Source organism: Misgurnus anguillicaudatus, chromosome 3 (genome assembly GCF_027580225.2).
Source record: "Misgurnus anguillicaudatus chromosome 3, ASM2758022v2, whole genome shotgun sequence".
NCBI classification, from domain to species: Eukaryota; Metazoa; Chordata; class Actinopteri; order Cypriniformes; family Cobitidae; genus Misgurnus; species Misgurnus anguillicaudatus.
Window position 1 is genome coordinate 40,497,616 of NC_073339.2, and position 20,505 is coordinate 40,518,120.

The following is a 20,505-nucleotide window of genomic DNA, read 5'->3' on the forward strand; positions in this document are numbered from 1 at the left end:
TTGCAGATGTTGGACAATGCACAATGCACACACTTGCCCAAACACGCTCGACCAAATGAATGAAAGTAAACAAAACCTTCACGAAACAACAAATCATGCACAGTATTAAATCTTACATGTAATTAAAATTTATTTAAGATATTAACATGCTTTTACTTTTAAATGCATGCACAATTCTTCTCCACACAAATTTATCAAAATTTAACAAACATTTTTTTTTTTTTTTTTTTTTTGGCAGTAGGACAGAGAGTGACTCTCAATACACCATGAATAATTTACAGCAGTTCTTACAATAGATACAAAAGTGGTAAAGTAAATATGATGTTTCAAAGCAAGTACCTTAAAACCTGTCCAACCTGACTTCTGAAAGCAACATTAAGCCAGCCAATCAAATTTGAGCTGCAGAGATTTTCAGACAATTGGTGGATCATGTCTAGATTGAAGACATTATGCTGGGAAAATGTGTGAGGTTCCAAATTGACCCCTTTCTTACAGAGATAGCTCACCCAAAAAGGAAAACTCTGTCTTTATTTACTCACTCTCATGTTGTTACAAACCTGCATAAAAACCAAACCATTTGTTACCCCATTCATTTCCATAGTATTCTTTTTTCTACTATGGAAGTGAATGGGGCTCACGAACGGTTTGGTTACAAACATTCCTCAAAATATCTTCCTTCGTGTTCATCAGAACAAAGACATTTATACAGATTTGTAACAACATGGGAGTGAATGATGACAGAATTTTCATTTTTGGGTGAACTATCCCTTTAAGAGCAAATAAACTTTCTTTATAGTTTCCACAGCATGATGGTAACAATCAAGACAAAAAACCCTTTGTGCATATGTGTATGTACTGTTTGCATTATAAAGGTAGGTAGACACATGCCTGTTTAATGTGCTACATTTTTGTATATGTAGTTTTTGCTGTTTTGGGGTATGCATGCTGACAAATTACAGTAGCATTGTGTAAATTTTGTATATGTTTACATTATATATTTGCTATATAAATATGCACAACTAAATTAAATGGGTTAGATGCTAAATCATGTTAATAATAAAGTTGAAATTACTACACCATGTCTTACATCATATTTGTGTGTCGCAAGAAAAAACTGACTTCCCTACTGCCAATACACTGCATGAATTGAGGGCAACAAGCAAAGAAAATTGTACATTTTTAACTTGCACTTTATTTTTTGCAAAGATGAATATTACATTTCAAAAGCATGTCTGTTACTTTCAGCAATATCTAAGTACCATTTTAAAGAGTATTGTTAGATTTTTCAATCAAAGCCAATCCTGGCTGATCTCTGACAAAGAAATGGTTGATTGTTGCTGCAGCGAGCATCGTTCCAAAGCTGTTCATCTGTGGAAGTTTAACGTAACGTTATTTAACACAGATTTAAAAAAAAAAGTATAATAATGTTAATGTAATGGTTAAAACATTTTCATTTACATTTTGAACTGAATACAAAATAAAGTCTTTCACAGATAGGTTATCAAAAATCTCTGTATATTTTACCTCCATAACCCATCTCCACACATCTTTCGGCCCCTTCTCCATTATTTGGCTCACCATTGTGCCAGTCATTGTACTCAAACCTTGATCCATCACTCCAAAACCAAATAAACTCCTAAGTACAGTGTTATTATTACTAAAAAGCATTTACATTTTTTCACTCACTATTTCTATCGTGTTTTTAAATCCTTCGCATTTTTTATGTTCAATGGTTCCCATTGGTCAAAAACACTTTCATTTGCAAGGATGTATAAAGGATTTTAAACCTCATAGTTGAGCAGACAACATTCATTAATGTGAATTACAAATGTGGAAAAGCGAGTAGTTTATTATACACGCCAGTACCACAATGCTACATTACCTCAAACTCCTGCTTATACTTGAAATGAAAAATAAAGTACCTGAGTTGCATCATGACCACCAATCCAGGTCTGAGTCAGAGCACCACCTTCGTTTTTCACAAAATTTTTCAGATTTTTGTGAGCAAGTGAACTGTGGATAGATGCAAGGTGTCCGCCAAACTCAATGCACTTTTTCTGCAAAGACAAAATGTTTGAAATTGCACCCTATGTGTAATAAATTGAAACTGTGCATCATCAGTACAAAATCAGTTGCATAGTGCATAGTGTAACTGTATAGTAAAAGTTATAAATGCCAGCCATACCTCTGCTTCTGCCCATGTTTTCTGTTCTTTGAAAAATTTATAACACTGTGTTCCAAATTTTTGCCAGGTAGAGGGGCATCTCCTACCAAGTTGAACATCTGCAAAGTTTAATAGTAAATGTGATAGTTGAAATTTAATATAATCCACAATAATAGAGATTAATAATAAATGGACAAATAAATAAAACACGATATTGAAGAAAAAATGCAATAACTTGCTAAATGATGCAACAAACGGTATGCAATATGATAATAGCCTACTTTAAATTCATAAAATAAATTCGAACACAGGTTTAAAACTAAAAAAATGACATTATATTATTTCTAATCTTTGATCATCTTCCACATATTAAAATGATTTAGTTATTTCAAACAATTGCAATGTGCATCTTCAATTTTTCGTTAACTTCAATATATTGTGCGGCCCTAGCATAAAATTCAAACCTTTAGCCTCATGCATCCCAGATCCGAAAACAATGTCATTAATGTAAAGATTTTAGTTGGATACAATCCTTCTAAATATTTACCATCTGACTTTACCCCACTGCCATTTAAAGCCAGGACCAAACAGAGGAGAAATGCAGAATTCCACATGATGGTAGTGTTCTATTGAAAAAATATAATCAATGCATGATTTAAAAATGATTAGGCTATAAATTAAATACAGTGCGAAAATTCCATACCAAGTGCATCAAAATTGAACCCAGCGACAGCGTCTTCCACAGTAACGTAATTTTTAAATCAATGCTTGAAATCAACTGAATTTATACCCAGTAGCTCATTGACATAGGTGTGTATCTGATCTTTAAAACACCAATGAAAACATGTTTTGACCTCTTATTCCTTATTAGGTAACATTTTTTAAGATCTTCCTTATTATAATGGTATTTCTGACAGATAAACAGGAACACACAAAAATGCTGCTTAATACTGTAGCACTACAAGTGGTTTAAATGGCTTGAAATCATATGGGGAACCACTTTTAGTGCCATAGCGCATATGTAGAATCATAATGCTATAGCACCACTTATGGTTCCATAGGTACTTTATAGGTATAGGCACCATTTTTAGAGTGCAATGTTCTGCTGTAAGCTTTGGCTTTCTAAGCATTTTTTTGTCCAAAACTCATTTAAGTGCATTGTGATATATTCAATTCTGATTTTTCATTTCCAAAGAGAAAAAAATGGGATTTATTTAATGTGAAAAACGTAAATACTATATTTGTCAAGTACAAAAATTATATAGAAATGACTAAATATTAGTATGAAATACTTATTTCATGCTTAAGGTGTGTATGAGTTAAAAAATGACTTTTTAAAACAATGAAACAATGTGATTCCAACTTTTACTAGCCTATAAATCATTTCATGCTACCTAAAATAGTTTTTAGTCAATATTTTTTAAGAAGGATAATTAAAAGGCAAGTTTTAAAATATTTAACATAAAATTTAATTCTTTAGGCAGGAAAAATTATTTTCTCTCTTTCTCCAACAACAACACATTTTACTTTTTAACATTTTATACTGTTTTTTTCATATTGGGCAATTTGCAGTTAACAGTTAAACATTTCATGATGATCTAGCACTCCTGCTCTTATCTTTGTAAATGATCAGACACACCCGATCGATGTGCTAAAGTAAGTCATCATCCTACATGATGGTCACCCTAGTTTTACATTTATTTTGCATTGGTTCTTTATAATAATGACCTCATGCATATTATATTTCTTTGTAGTCAAGTTTTTCAAAAATGCTTATTTTAAAATAAGTGTTGTTGTCATGATCCTGCCAGCCTGTCACAGTAATTTAGGGTGACCAGATGAGATTGGCTGAAATTCGGGACGGGGGTCAGACGTTACGGGGGTGGGGGGTGGGGGGGGGGGTGTTCATCCAATATTAGTTTAGTTTAATTTATTTTATTTAATAATTAAAGATAATAAATTTCAAACAGAACCAATCATATTATTATAAGTACCTATGCATTAATAAATTTATATAATATGTATAGAACTATTTTATACTTCAGTTTTCATTTACTTAATACTAAAAGATAATGAATTTTAAACGGATGTTACTGAACCAAATCATATTTTTATTAATATAAGTACATACATTTATATAATACGTATAGACGTATTTTTTAACACAGTGCCTCGTCACCAATCTGACTCCTTCACGCGACTGACTGTCACTGCCAGCCAGCACTTTCAACCGTCCTCGCGGCTGCTGCAACTTTCGCTCTCTTAATCTACTCTATAAAACAAAATTGTCCTATTGTCTTTCTTGCATATAGATGAATTAGATAAAGTAATAGAAACAATACAATGTCAGCAGGAGGTTTCGCGGAGGTTTTAACTAAGTGGGATTCAGATAAAGATTAAGGGGCTGGAGACATCAGCACTTTTAAATGCCAGCTGTTTTTCAGCCGAGCGCTTAGTAACTGTGATACTTCAGCTGTGAGCCGGTTGGTTGCTGTGGTAATGTCCCGCCCTCCCTCCACTGTAATTGGACGGCCCTGTGAGAACTGACATTGACGAGCAGAGCATTTCTCTCAAAGTTTAATATTTTTGAACCCCGAGCGCCGGGTTTCAGCGCGGAAAAAACCCACTAGCTGTTTGATTATTTGAGAAAAACGACTGGTTTCCATTGGAATCAATTGAAAACATGCGCCGGCCGCAGGCGTAAAAGCTTTGGTGTGTCCAGCACCAGCTTCAGTATAATTTTCGGGACAATTAGAGCAGGATTCGGGATTCGGGACAGCAGCTTAGATTTCGGGACTGTCCCGAATTTTTCGGGACTTCTGGTCACCCTACAGTAATTCATAGTTCATGTGGCAGGATCGTGGCAGTACCCATGTTTTGTGTGGTAGCACATCGCCTGTATGCTTCATTGTCTCATCTCCTGACCCCACCCCCTCATCTCCTGTCAGAAGATTGTGTATGTCTTGAGGGGAAGTACGTCACGAGGGGGAGGTACAAAAACATAAGTGTATCTGTGCATCTGTTTCGGGTTGTTTTCCATTATTAAACCAGAGAAAGATTAATCGTCTGTCTCCTTCATTGACATGGTGTCAGAAGTGGCCACGTAGAAAAAACTACCAGCCAGGAAAGTAAAAGAAAATGCCACTTTTCAAACCGCCGGACAACTTTGCATTCGACAAGCCGGGAGAATGGCCGACATGGCGGCAGCGTTTTGTGAGATACAGAACGGCTGCCAAGCTCACAGAAGAGGACGGGACCGTCCAAGTGAGTACTTTGATTTACGCGATGGGAATCGAGGCAGAAAATATTTACAAATCATTTGTTTTCAATGAGAGAGAGAAGGAAGATGATTTCGAAACGGTTTTGAAAAAGTACGATGACTATTTTGTGCCGCAGACCAATGTCATACACGAGAGGGCGCAGTTTCACCAGCGAACCCAAAGACCTGGGGAAAAAGCTGAGACATTTATTCGTTCACTGTACGAGTTGTCAGAAAACTGTGACTTTGGTGCTAACAGACAAGAGAACATCAGAGACAGATTAGTTGTAGGAATTAGAGACAAGGATCTGTCAAAAAGATTACAACTAATTAAAGATCTCACTTTGGATGTTGCAGTACAAATGGTAAGACAAGCTGAAGAAGTTACTCACCAGGTTAGCCAGCAGGTGGAGCCAACGTGCAGCATTCAAGAGATCAGGCGACCTAAACAGCGTACAGGCTTTAGGTCTGAATACAGCAGAGGGCGCCAAACTGGAAAAACAAAAAATGGTGATGACAAATGCAGCCGATGTGGCAAGACAAAACATAAAGACAGAGAGAGATGTCCAGCCTTAGGGGCAGAATGCAGGAGATGTCACAAGAAAGGTCATTGGGAACGCATGTGCAAAACTAAATTAGTCCATGAGGTCATGAGGGATGAAAGACAATCTGACTCATTTTACCTTGGATCTGTACAACAGACGGGGAAAAACACAGAGACATGGACAGTCAATCTGACAATTGGAAACACACCAGTAGCATTTAAGATAGATACTGGGGCAGATGTGACAATAATAAGTGAACAGACATTCCAAAATCTACAAAAGAAACAAGAATTGTGCAAAGCAAAAGTCACACTTAACAGCCCAGGAGGCCAGCTAACATGCATGGGTCAATTCAGAAGTCACATAAAGTATAAAAAGAAACACTACGAATTGACCATATATGTTGTGAAGGGTCCAACAGTAAATAATCTTCTCAGTGGAAAGGCAGCTAAAGAAATGGGCCTGATTAAACGAATAGAAGAGGTCAGTGCATCTATTAGGGACCACGGAAAGCTAAACACTGAACCAGTCAAAATTCTACTCAGAGAAGGAGCAGAACCATATGCAGTTAATACTGCCCGTAGAGTTCCCTTGCCGATGCTTCAGAAAGTAAAAGAAGAACTAGAAAGGATGGAAGCAAGTGGAGTGATTGAGAGAGTCACCCAACCAACAGATTGGTGCGCGCCTATGGTGCCAGTAATCAAACCCAACGGACAGGTTCGTATATGTGTAGACCTGAAAAGACTGAATCGAAACATCAAAAGAGAACGATTCATGCTGCCAACAAAAGATGAAATTCTTGCAAAATTAGCAGGTGCAAAAGTGTTCACATCGCTAGATGCTGCAAGTGGGTTTTGGCAAATACCACTGCATCCAGAGAGCAGCCGGTTAACAACTTTCATCACGCCATTTGCCAGATATTGTTTTAAAAGACTTCCTTTCGGCATCAGCATAGCACCTGAGATTTTTCAGCAGAAAATGCAAGAGCTATTGGCAGGCCTGGAAGGAGTGCAAGTGTATATGGATGATGTCATCGTGTATGGAGCATCCATGCAAGAACATGACATGCGACTGAAGCGGGTAATGGAAACAGTGGAACTCGCTGGCCTGAGGTTAAACGAAGACAAATGTAAGATCCGACAAAGCGAGCTGTGTTTCCTGGGTCAGGTAGTAGACGAAAATGGAGTCCGAGCAGACCCAGGGAAAGTCAAAGCTATCGCAGAACTTAAAGCCCCAAATAATGTACATGAGCTGAAGAGAGTGCTAGGGATGATTAACTACATGGGAAAATATATATCCCACTTGGCAACACTGGGAGGCCCACTATACGAACTCTTAAGAACGGAAACAGCGTGGACTTGGGATTCAGTACACGAGCGAGCATTCAAACAACTGATAGATGCTCTCATGACTTCGCAAGTACTGTCATTTTATAATGTAGAGAAGCCATGAATTGTATCTGAAGATGCAAGCAGTTATGTCTTGGGAGGAGTGTTACTCCAACAACACGGAGAGTGCTGGAAACCTGTTGCATACTGCTCACGAACCCTCACCAAGGCTGAAGGTCATTACGCACAGATTGAGAAAGAGTGTCTTGCAGGAGTCTGGGCGTGTGAACATCTAAGTGGAATGGAGCACTTTAAACTTATTACAGACCACAAGCCCCTGGTTTCTCTAATAAACTGTAAAGATTTGGACAATGTACCAATCAGATGCCAAAGACTTCTACTCAGACTAATGAGATTCAATGTGACAGCTGAGTATGCTCCAGGTAAAACACTTGTGGTAGCAGACACCTTATCGCGAAGTCCGCAGAGCAGCACTGTGGACAGCAGCACCACCGACATGGATGTCAGCTGCTATGTCAATGCAATCAAAGTCTGCCCACTTCAGAGGGTAAAATAAAAGAAATTCGCGAAGCGACGCAACAAGATGAGAAATTGCAGAGAGTGAAGCACTTAATTAAAATTGGATGGCCGGAGCATGCTCGAGATGTACATCCTTTGGTAAGAGACTTTCATGCATTCAAGAGTGAATTGTCAGAGACAGATGGCTTGCTTACTAGAGGAAACCGTATCATCGTACCAGAGTCTCTTCGGGGAGAAATAATTGAACGAATACATGAAGGACACTTGGGCTTGACCAAATGTAGGGAGAGAGCACAGACATCCGTATGGTGGCCAGGACTATCCTCTGAACTAAAACAGAAAATTGAAAAGTGTGAATTCTGCTGCCAATACAGGAAAACACAGAGAAAAGAACCGCTGAGCCCAACTCCCTTACCGGATAGACCATGGCAGCGTCTGGGGGTAGATTTGTGTGAGTACAAAGGAAAAAACTACATTGTACTCTCTGACTATTATTCCAGATTCTTGGAAATACTATACTTATCGAACACCACAGCTGAGCAAGTTGTCATCAAGCTCAAAGCAACATTTGCACGATTCGGCATCCCAGAAGTACTCGTTTCAGATAATGGCCCTCAATTCACGAGTGAAAAATTTCGGTCATTTAGCCGTGAGTTTGACTTCAGACATGTAACGTCAAGCCCACATCACCCCTCAAGCAATGGACATGCCGAACGTGCAGTCCAGTCAGCAAAAGCCATCCTACGGCAAAAAGACCCAGTATTGGCATTGTTAAGTTACAGAACGACCCCACATGCTTCAACTGGAGTGAGCCCGGCAGAGCTTTTGATGGGACGGAGACTCAGAAATACATTACCAACTCTGGACAGCAACCTCAGTCCGAAGTGGCCGGATCTGAGACTTATACGGAGACGAGATGCTGCAGCTAAGCTACAACACGCATTTTATTTTAATAGAAGACATGGAGTGAGGAACTTACCTCCGCTGAGGCCAGGGGATTCAGTCCTTGTTAAGCTGGATGAGGAAAAACAGTGGAGGACTCCAGCGACAGTAATGAGACCAAGTGCAACTGAGCGCTCCTACATGATCAGTAGCCCAGAAGGGGGCATGAAAAGGCGAAATCGCCGTCACTTACAACTTAGTCCCTCTGAGTGCAGTGCTAATGCTGAAACAATAGGGCACTCAGAAACAAAGTGTGATGAGGACTCCCTTCGAACAAATGACTCACTGCCTACACAGATTAGTGAAGGATGGACGGTAACAAGGTCTGGTAGATTGAGTAAACCGGTTGAAAAACTTAATTTGTAATGCATTATTTCCTGCAAGTATGGTGGAATTTGTTTAACAGACGGTTCTACGTCAAGGTTAGTCGTTAAATTAAAGTGAAAGTACATAAACTGTTAGTAAGTGTAAGAAATATTACGACTAGTAAGTCAGCATGCATCTAAATTCTATTTATCTTAGACATTTGATTGTTTGAGAGAGATTAAGCTGAATCTTTAGAACACACTTTTGTACTAATGAATGTTTATTGTCATGTTTTGATACAGTTTCTCCTATAAAATACAAGGTTATAGCAAGTTCTTAAAAGGGGGAGGTGTCAGAAGATTGTGTATGTCTTGAGGGGAAGTACGTCACGAGGGGGAGGTACAAAAACATAAGTGTATCTGTGCATCTGTTTCGGGTTGTTTTCCATTATTAAACCAAAGAAAGATTAATCGTCTGTCTCCTTCATTGACATCTCCTTTTTTAGTTATCCTATTATTGTTTGATCCATGTCACCTGTTGCCCTCATTCGTTCTCCCCAATTTAAGGCTCGTGTGTTTGCTATCTTTGCTGATGCGTGTGTTCTTACCAAGTCAAGTGAGTTTGTCAAGTGTATTGTTCAAGTTTATTGTTTGAAGCCTAGTCCCTGTCTTAGTTTAGTGTAGTCTTGTAAATCGTCTGTCTTTGTCATTGCTTTGTTTTACCTCCCTTGTGGGTTATTTGTAAGCTGGCACCTGGGTTCTGTTTTTCTCTCCTTTGGAGAAATCATGACAGTTGAAGTGTAAAAATGTACATAGCATTTAAAAATATTTTATAAAATGTATCCACACTTTTGTTTTATAACAGGTACCATGAGCGTACAAATTCCATCCACGTGGCCATATCATATTAACCCTTCTGGTGATGACTGTCCCAGTCGTTCAGAGTGGAAAGGTTCTTGTCTATCCTGTGGACGGCAGTCATTGGGTCAACATGAACATCTTGGTAAAGGCTCTCCACGCCAAAGGTCACAATATCACAATCATCCGACTGATGGATAGCTGGTACATCAAAGAATCTTCACCTCACTACACATCCATCACACTGAATTCTGTGTTTGCTGAAGAAATCTTCAAAGAAATTGCATCAAGACTGCTGAACATTTTAAGAGGCGGATCCACTTGGGCTCGTCTGAAACTGGAAATAGCGATGTGGGAAAATGGTTTACATGCATTTCAATTAGAAAGGGAGATGTTGTGAATATGTTTGAAGACAAGCAGTTAATGCAGACCTTACAAGATGCCAAATATGATTTGATTCTCACAGATCCATTTATGTTTGGAGGAGTAATATTGGGTCATTATCTGAAACTGCCCATGGTCTACAATGTCCGGTGGACCATATACCCTGAGGCTCATTTTGTAATAGCCCCTTCACCACTTTCTTATGTGCCTTACCCAAGGATGAAGAATTTTCTGATGTACATCATCACTTAAACACAGGTTGCTATCATGATTGCTCCACCGTATAATGCACTATGTGAATGTTTCCTTGGCCCAGGGGTTAACATTTGAGAATTTAATTCAGGGTGCTGATCTCTGGCAAAACAGGGTTGATTTTGTTTTTGAATTCCCATGGCCCACCATGCCAAACATGATCTACATGGCTTTCAGTGTAAACCATCAAAGCCTCTTCCACAAGATCTCGAGGACTTTGTGCAGAGCTCTGGTGATCACGGTGTCATCATCATGTCTCTGGGCACTTTCATTAGTCAACTTCCTGATGATGTATCAGAGGCCATTGCTGAAGCTTTTGCTGAACTTCCACAGAAGATCATCTGGAGGTACAAAGGAAGGAGACCATATGCACTGGGCAACAACACCTTAATAATGGACTGGATACCTCAGAATGATCTTCTGGGTCACCCTAAGACAAGAGCTTTTGTTGCTCATGGTGGAACCAATAGAATTCAAGAAGCCATCTACCATGGGGTACCAATCATTGGATTTGGACTCATCTTTGACCAGCCTGATAATCTTTCAAAGATGAGAATGAAGGGTGTAGCCAAGAACGTAGACTTTGCCACAGTGGATAAGGACTCCTTCCTAGAAACTGTCAATGATGTTCTTTGTAATCCCAGTTATCGGGAGAACATGCAGAGACTCTCAAGACTTCACAGAGACGTTCCAGTGAAGCCTCTGGAAAACGCCATCTTATGGATTGAGTTTGTCATGAGACACAAAGGTGCCGCTCATTTACATACAGAGTCGTAATGCCCTGGTACTCGTATCACTATGTTGATGTCATGCGGTTTCTGCTGTCTGCTGTGTCACTCATAATGCTGACCACATATGTGCTTATCAGATATTTATGCTGCAGAATATGTAGGAGAAAATTTAAAAATGATTTGTCTTTTTATAAATTTACAAATTTACAATGTAGGCTATGTGTTTTACTGTGATGGGCTAAAATTTTACTAGAAATACTGTGACAATTCAGAACATAAGCTATATATCATGAAGTACACATATGCTTTTCTATGGGTTGTTAAAATGGGTTAGTTGTGGATAGGTGTGCTAGCTAGTTCAGTCAGTTATGAACAGAAAGACAATTCATTTATGTATGTTTTCTGTTGAAGCACAGTGGTGTGTGCTTGACATAACATTATGTTAGTTGAGTAGACCAGTGCTTGAATTGAGGGGAGGCTGGGGGATCCGGGACCCCCATAAGGCATTAGGGGCCTCCTATAAGAAGTCAAAATTATACTTAGGAGGGTCCCTTAAATATTTTTATTGTGGTGAAGATAATACTAACAAACCCGTTATGTAGTACAATTTGAATTAATTATTTACTGTAATAAATGTCTTGTCTATTTAAAAATGTCCATTGCTAAGCGCATGTTCGTTTTGTATTTGCTTAGCGCCGTTTCAACAGTGCCAGCAATAGCAACCATTTCAAGCACTAAAAGATTTTACACATGCCACACCTTTATCCACTGCACGTCTTTAGTAAATCGGTTTGAATGATTAATTGACTTGTTCATAAATACTTGTTTCATTCCTTGATGAATCAGTGAATGAATGATTCATTGAAAAATATCATTTTGAACAGTCACTTGTCGCCACCTGTTGGCAAAACAATGTAATCGATACAATTGTTGTTTACATGAGAATCTTTAACTTTTATCTCAGTACTTCTAATGTGATTATTTGTAAGGCAGAAAGAAATAATGATACTGTGGAATTGTGTTTGAAAAGACAAAAAATAGGCGTATATAATAACTGCTTTCTCTGGTTAAGTGACAGCACCAACACAGGTTTGAATGTTCCGGTATGAATTTTCAGTGACTTAAAAACATATAAATAATTATCATTTAAGAATGAGATCGTGTGGGTGTTTGAATTAAAATTATGTTCTTTTTACAATTAATTTGCACTCAATTCTATATAGACTCAATTCTATATTGGAGGAGAATTAAAATCAACTGGATTGATTTTTGCACTGGAAAAATCAGGTCTGGGCTATGTTGTGATTTATACCAAAGAGTATAGAAGCACAAGAGAGGAAACTCAATAGAACGTTCCATTGCATCACCGGCGCCCAGCAGCAGCCCCACAAATCCGCCATTTTGGAATGAAAGCGACTCGGGAGACAACTAGAAGTAATGGCAATAGCTACTTTGTACATTAAAAGATCAAATTCAAACTGAATGATGATAACACAGAATAACATACAATCAGACCAGTGATCATTAATCCCTTTTGACAGCTTATTTTCAGATATTTAGACAAGTCTTCCACTTTTATATAGGCAAATTTTACATACATAGCGACATAAACTCATCCACACATAATATTTTGGCTCCATATACATACACATATACACACATATACATCTGAATTGCTCGAATTAGATTAAGTAAAAAAAAATACACTGCCAACTGTCCAAAAGTGGCAATAACAGACAAAACAATGCATCATGTTCTATAAGATAATGTTTGTATCGGGATCCAGGGGATTAATATGTACAAAATATATTTTATACCTAGTGGAGTTGGTAACTAATATAGTAGTAAATGTGTAAAGTAGCATAAAATAGAATTACATAATAAAGCAAAAAAAAAACTACCTCAAATGTGTATGTATTTAATGATTGAATTCCACAGCTGATAACAACAACAAATCAACACATACATACAAGACAATACAGCGTTTCGTGTAGGTGTAGCAAGTGAACAAAATTTTAATCTAAGAAACTTACTATTGCGCTTCTGAATTGGCTGTGAGATTCGCTGAGAATGAATTGAGAATGAATTGGCTGTGAGAATTTTCACTCCAAAATGGCGGCCGCGCTACTGAAGCGCAACTTGACTGTTGCCAAAAACGAATGAGAGTTTCCCCTTTGGTGCTTCAATACTATTTGTTTATACTGAGGAAGAATTGAGAAGTAAAAGTGTTTGTTCGATCTGAGTCTTCATATCGATGAGTTCAGCAGGTGTTTAGCAGATGTCTACTTAGTTACTAATTCACTTGTGCCAGTGCCTCAGTTTTGTTCAATTAGTTTATTAAATAACTTTATAAATACCTTTTTCGTTAATTGCTTCTACTGAGAAGCATGACAATGTGTGATTATTATTTGTTATTGTCTTTTTTTTAACACAGTAGGCTAAACGTTTTCTGGGGCTGATTTAGAGGCAATGAGAAAGTGGTTAAAACTGAAAGTAGCCTAAAGCAAAATATATTTTTAAAGTATAAGTGAAAGCAACGATTATCTCACGCGTACCAGACTGCTCAGGTAAGACAAAAAAATTATAAAACTATAGACCCTTCTGTTTTAACACGTACGTAACAGTTTTGGCATTTGTCATATCATTATATAGGCTATGCATTTTGCTGTATTTTTGTTTGTGTTAAATGTATAGCGGAAGTTTTTACTTGACGCTATTTGGTGAACAACGTCAAAGGGCTATGTCATTATTAAAAAGTAATAAAACTCACTTATCCAGAGAAATGAAGTATAAACTTCAAGTAAAATTAGTCATAGATTTACGCACTTCACAATTAATTTCTGTCTCGTTTTGTTCTCATAGTTGTTTTAAATGCCGTATATTGTGTGTGAAGGGTTTTACATTTAAATTATTATAATTTTTGCCAACGTATGCATACGTATTGGTTATCTGAGATATATCTAAATAAAAATGAAACCAATAAACTTTTACATCTTAAAAGGTAAATAATTTCTTATGTTTTATCTAATCTTGTATCAAGATTATAAGGACAAACTACCACTAAAATGGGGGCTATACGAAGCAGATTTGAGTTATCTGTTACACCCCTGGGTAAGTGATTTTCTCTCTGAAATTATACAAGAACAAATTCAAGAAACTATAACCAAGATAACTAGAACATACAATCTCACATTTAATAATGTCTCTGTAGTTTTTAATAATTTTTATGTAACACATGCCTCTAAATATTTAAATGTGAGAAAATAAATAAATAATATTGTGCCAAAAAGAGTGTCAGAGGAGCAATAAAAAGAGTGATTACTATGTGCTTCTGTACATGAGTGTGCTGTTTTTTTTTTCTAAAACTTGGTAACCATGCAAGGCCGATTGTTAGATAACATGGTTTGCCTGATACACTCTCAGAAAAAAGGCACAAAAGTGGTTACTGGAATAAGATATATGAGATACAGTATGTACCTCTGTGTATCTTAGAAGTACCGATGTGCAGCGTTTAGGTACTACTTTTTGAAAAGATTAATGCCTAAGTGACAACTTGTACCTTCATCTACCTTTTTTCTGAGAGTGTACAGCAGGTTCTTTCATGCCTAAAAATAGCTTGAGATATACATAACACCGAAACTACAGGTGGTGTTGTAACAATAAAGCCCTCATTGCACTACTTCCTTTGCATAAAATGATTTGTGTTATTTTAAGAGCAGAACTGCTCTATATGAGACAAGTAAACATTCATTACAATTTTCATTTTTTCACTAAATGAATGAATAATAGTCTGAATGAATGAATAAAATGAAATTAATGATAGTCATACAGCTTTTTGCAAATAGGTCAGAATTTAAAATGAAGAAGCCCTTGTTAAATTTTACATGTTTGATTTAGCATTTTAAAAATGATTGTTACCTTTAGGTGATAATCAGGGTGAAGGGGATCAACAAGGCCCTTCCGACCAATCTCAAAGTGAGTTATTTATATTGTGTGCCTCTATCAAAGCAAATGATTACGTCCTCATAACAGAGACTATGGCAGTAAATATATATGTGTACACTACAGTGTTACCAGCAAGAGACAAAAACCAAACCAAACCAAAACAAAACAAAACAAAACAAAACAAAACAAAACAAAACAAAACAAAACAAAACAAAACAAAACAAAACAAAACAAAACAAAACAAAACAAAAAAAACAAAACAAAACAAAACAAAACAAAAACAAAAAACTGTCATGCTAATCTGGAAGAGCAAGTTTTTTCACACACACACACACACACACACACACACACACACACACACACACACACACACACACACACACACACACACACACACACACACACACACACACACACACACACACACACACACACACACACACACACACACAACAAACGCAGTTTTGATTTTTTTTAAATGAATGATAACATGACTAACAGTGAAATTGTAGAGCTTTAGATAAACATCAAATAACAGCTAAACAAGATCTCACCAGAGGATTAAACAACTCCTCAAACATGCGATTTTGTATATATAAATAACTAGCTTCCGGTAACACCACCATCTTAGACTCCTCTGCATTCATGAGAGTGTATCAGCGAGAGTATCTTAGTTACGTATGACGAATGTGAAGAGCAGAGGCACAGAGCAGCTAGCAAAAAACCCTCTTTATTCATCATACGTCTCTATGAAAAGTTCGTACACTATCCATTTTTTTCTTGAACGTGGAGGTAAGTGATGTGACTTATTTCCCTTCCTTTGCGAGACTTCCGACTCAATTGCCAGCAGGTAGAAAACAGTGTAGTGGGAGCACGCATAAAACATTATTTAAATATTTTATATTGTCTACACCTGCCATGTATGAACCAGTGTGAGGATAAAATTAGGCTTGATATATGAAGATATATTCAATCACTTTGTGTTGTTGATCGGAGGTGAAGGGTCTTCAATGCGCAAATATAAAAGCACAGAGACATACCAGTGGGAAAGTCAGTCGAGTGTTTGTACATTGAATTTACCAAGACTTTGTGTTTTTAACTTTTGAGGAGATGGGTTAAAATGTCACAACTGTCCCGCTGTGAGTTTTTTTTAAACAGCAATTTTATTTGTTAATTTAATACATTTTTATTTTAAGTTATTTAAACAAACCATAATACGCATATTAAACTACTACATGTATTGAGTATTGATTTCGTTTTATGAAAATATTATTACATCACTTCTTATGCACTAGTTGGAGACTAGTTGGACTATTAACCTTTGCACTTCAAAGTGAAATTACTGAACCTAAACATAAAAGCCTAATTTTAAAAATGCTCATTTATAAATAGTGCACAGCAAAATCCCCAGTGTTAAATTAACACTGCTCGGTGTTTATATAATCCACACCAAGATTTTTGTTGAAAAACACTAAAACAGTGTTAAAGTTAATAAGATAATGAAGTGATTGAGTCATTATTAGTGAACACCTGCTGGTCATTCCGTGTCAAATCAACTCAATTTTGGAATCGTTCCTGTCTTAAAATTTTTATTTTGTTGACTCTTTTTCTGGAGAAAGTAATACTAAAATGAGGAAGAAAGCCAAATTATTAAATGCAATAGATGAAATATCCATAGTTAAATGAACACTAACATCATCTCTGTTTGAAAAATAAAATTACAACTTGCTTGCAGAGTTACAAGGATGATAGGTTTAATTTCTAAAGAACTGCTGTAAATCTGGTTAATAAAGTAAGTCACCATTGCTCCGATTAGTGTTTCCTTTAGTTGGGTACTTGGGTCTTGAAGTTTAGTGTTAGTTTTCTTATGCAGTGGCAGTGTATTTATAAAACCCATCTGTTTAGGCAGAGGAAGATGAGAGAAATGAAGTCTATAACTGTTACTATGTTAATTAGTATGAAAGTATAAGTCTTGGGATTCAATGATATCATAAAAAAGTACACTCTTAAAAAAAATGGTTCTATATCGAACCAGAAATGGTTCTATCACCCGCTTCATATATGGAACCCCCAAATGGTTCAATATAGAACCACTTTAATGGGTTCATTAAAAAGAACCCCAAATGGTTCTTTGAATCAAAGTTAGATGGTTCTATTTAGAACCATTAAAGGTTCTTTATTATTATGAGTAATTTTTTATTGATAAGAAATTATAACCAATCTAGAAAATTATAAAAGTTTACTATTTATTAATTGTATTATACAGAAATATAAATCTATAAAAATTACTTAAAATCACATCTCTTTATTCTGTATTAGACAGCAAAACTTTGGTTTACATTTAAAATGTCTCATTACATTCAACCATTTAGTTATTTAATTATTTCCATTAAGCATTTTCACTTTTTAATAAACATACATATACATATATATATATATATATATTGCATCTCTGTATTAAACAGCTAAACTATTAATTACACTATACATAAAAATTTTTGTTCAAGTTATTTCCCTTACGCTGTACAGTATATGCAGTACTAAGTTTTAGTAACTTTTACATGTGTCTGAAATGATGAAAAGAAATCCCGGTAACACTTTACAATAAGGTTCATTAGTTAACATTAGTTAGCTACATTAGTTAACATGAACTAATAATGAACTGCACTTATACAGCCTTTATTAATCTTTGTTAATGTTAATTTCAACAATTACTTATACTTTATTAAAATCTTGTTAACATTAGTTAATGCACTCTGAACTAACATGAACAAGCAATTAAAGCTTGAATTTTTATTAACTAACATTAACAAAGATGAATAAATACTGTAACAAATGTATTGCTCGTGGTTTGTTCAAGTTAGTTAATACATTAACTAATGTTAACTAATGAACCTTATTGTAAAGTGTTACCGAAATCACAATGCATTTAAAGACAATTCATGAACAATCTATTAAATAAAATGGCAATTTACACAAGTTGATTGTACATTTGTTTTGTACAGGTATTAAAACTTAAGCATATATTTTATAAATTAATGTCACTGTGTGCTTAATGGCAAAAGGGTATTGAACATTGAGGAGAAAAAAAAACGCAAACAGTTGTCACGGAGTGACTATGCGGGGCGGAACCAAAAGGAGAGTGAAGAGGTTCCGCCCGGACCGGTTTGTACAGACACCGGCACTTCCGGGTTCCCCGGGAATCCCCGCACTCACTGAAACAAGGCACAGCTGTGTGAGTGACATGGCGAGCGATGGTTGGGCGAGCCACGCCATGGAGGAGGATATAAAGAGAGAAGGTAGAAGTTACTGTAAGGGTCGCAGAGTCCGAAGAGTCCGCAGGCTCTGCTGATCCGGCGACCGCTAGGTAGCGGGCGGAAAGAGTGCGGGGCTGGTCCGGGCGAAAGGACGGCGTGGTTGTGTATAGGAAGTTACTTGTCAGAGTGAAGTTTGATCGCGTTGGATATACGCTGCAGATGCCGGCTGGGTTGTTAGTCGTTCGGGTGCTGAAATACGTAGTTCTGCTACGGCTGGGAGCTGTGGAGGGAGAAGAAACACTGTTCAACAGTCAAGTAAGAACCTCTTGAAACGGAAATACACAAAGCTTTCTTGAAGTGTTGTTCTGTGTCCTTGTCGTCCGTACTCACCTTAGGAGGGTCTTGGACCTTTGTGGATGCCATCAGGGGCCGCCGCGACGGTGTGTGCCCAACCCACCCAGATACGCTCTCTAGCGGTGTTCCAGCTGGAGTCATGTGGAAACCCCTCCAACGTCCCTGGCCCCGTAATACTCCCCCTGAGGGCGAGAAGCGAGATTTTTAGATTCCCATTCCCCACTTTAGTTTTAAATAATTTAAATAAAGTTTCTATTTTTATATTTTACTTATCTCTGGTTTGTCTGGTCATTGGGGTGCTTTGGGACCTCCTCGAGGTGGAACTAGGAGGAGCGTGATCCGCGACAGGGGCGGTCCGCTTCTCCGACCTGTGACACAGTCATTCCACAGCCTGTGATGTCAATGTCTTCCACATATTAAGTTCACATTGTCCATTATAAAGTTGATACTTTCAGATTTGAGAAGATCAGGAGAGCCGTTGAACACTATGGTTGGTGTGGGACCTTTGGGTTCCTGTAAAACAAACATTTCACCTTTTAAGTGCTTCTTACCAATTAACAGAAGCCATCAAATAGACTTAAAATTATCCCATAATAACACAAATAAAGTATGACAACTAGGCAAGCGACACTCACGAAAAAACAAGACTCATAATAAATGATGTGGAGCTGTATGCTATTTAAGGGTAAAGAGAGTAATATTTTTATATTTGCATTGAATGTTACTTTAAATAAAGTGCCTCAAATGCTAACTAAATTACAGAAGACTATACCTACACCATTTACACAGTCAAGGAAGCTGGGATTTTCTTGAAATAATGCTGGCAATAACATAAGTGCAGCATTCCTCACCAGACCTACAAAGATACAAATTATTGTACAGTACAGAAATCAATTACAGGGACATTTTACTCAAAAAAGAAAACTCATTCACTCACTCGTTATTTCAAATGTTCACAGCTTTCTTTCTTCAGCAGAACACTAACACAAAAAAGATTTTGAAGAATGTCTGTAACCGAACAACTCTGCTAGCAATTTAATGGACACAAAACCAATGCAGGTCAATGGGCACCATTGTTGTTCGATTACCATACTTTTTCAAAATATCTTCTGTTGTGTTCTGCTGAAGAAAGTGACGACAATTTTAATTTGTGGGTAAACTTTAACTCTTTCTCAGCCAGCGTCTCTTAATTAACAAGTTTACTCTTCAATGGCAAGGAAAAAGTTTATACTAACATTATTTTCATATTTTCACTTATACAATTTATAGGTGCTAGAACCTTTACATTGACTATGCAAATAAGGCTACTTTACACTGGACAAAGAACAAGCACCTTCTGTGGTTTCCTCTCCAATGAAATTGGCGTAGAGATGTTTTTTACTTCCTTCTTTTGCACTCCTGATGATGTTTGGGGCCATTTTATTAAGAGATGTTTCCATGTTCTTCACCAAGTCTGTTCCAAACCTCATTGTCATTCCATGCAGCATCTTAAAACACAAAATCTTTATATATCCACTTTCAGACAAACAAGTTCCTTAAAGTCTACATTAACTTGAGGTTGCAATTGATGTATTTTTCAAAACACAATGTTCAATAAAAAAATAGTGTGAAATATACAGAATTTAAATTAAGTCCTCAAAC

General features: G+C 36.9%; 1 protein-coding gene and 1 pseudogene across 1 annotated transcript; one reads left to right on the forward strand and one right to left on the reverse strand.

Moving 5' to 3' along the window:
- Positions 1 to 1,165: 1,165 nt before the first annotated feature.
- Positions 1,166 to 2,974, reverse strand: eslec (eosinophil lineage-specific marker). Its single transcript, XM_055205960.2, has 6 exons — positions 2,868 to 2,974; positions 2,712 to 2,790; positions 2,186 to 2,283; positions 1,923 to 2,057; positions 1,525 to 1,636; positions 1,166 to 1,368 (listed from the first exon to the last, which is right to left on the reverse strand). The coding sequence occupies exons 1-6, from the start codon at positions 2,874 to 2,876 to the stop codon at positions 1,286 to 1,288; spliced, it is 516 nt and encodes a 171-aa protein (XP_055061935.2). The 5' UTR covers positions 2,877 to 2,974; the 3' UTR covers positions 1,166 to 1,285.
- Positions 2,975 to 9,601: 6,627 nt separating this feature from the next.
- LOC129444930 (UDP-glucuronosyltransferase 2C1 pseudogene) lies at positions 9,602 to 11,808 on the forward strand (annotated as a pseudogene).
- Positions 11,809 to 20,505: the final 8,697 nt, after the last annotated feature.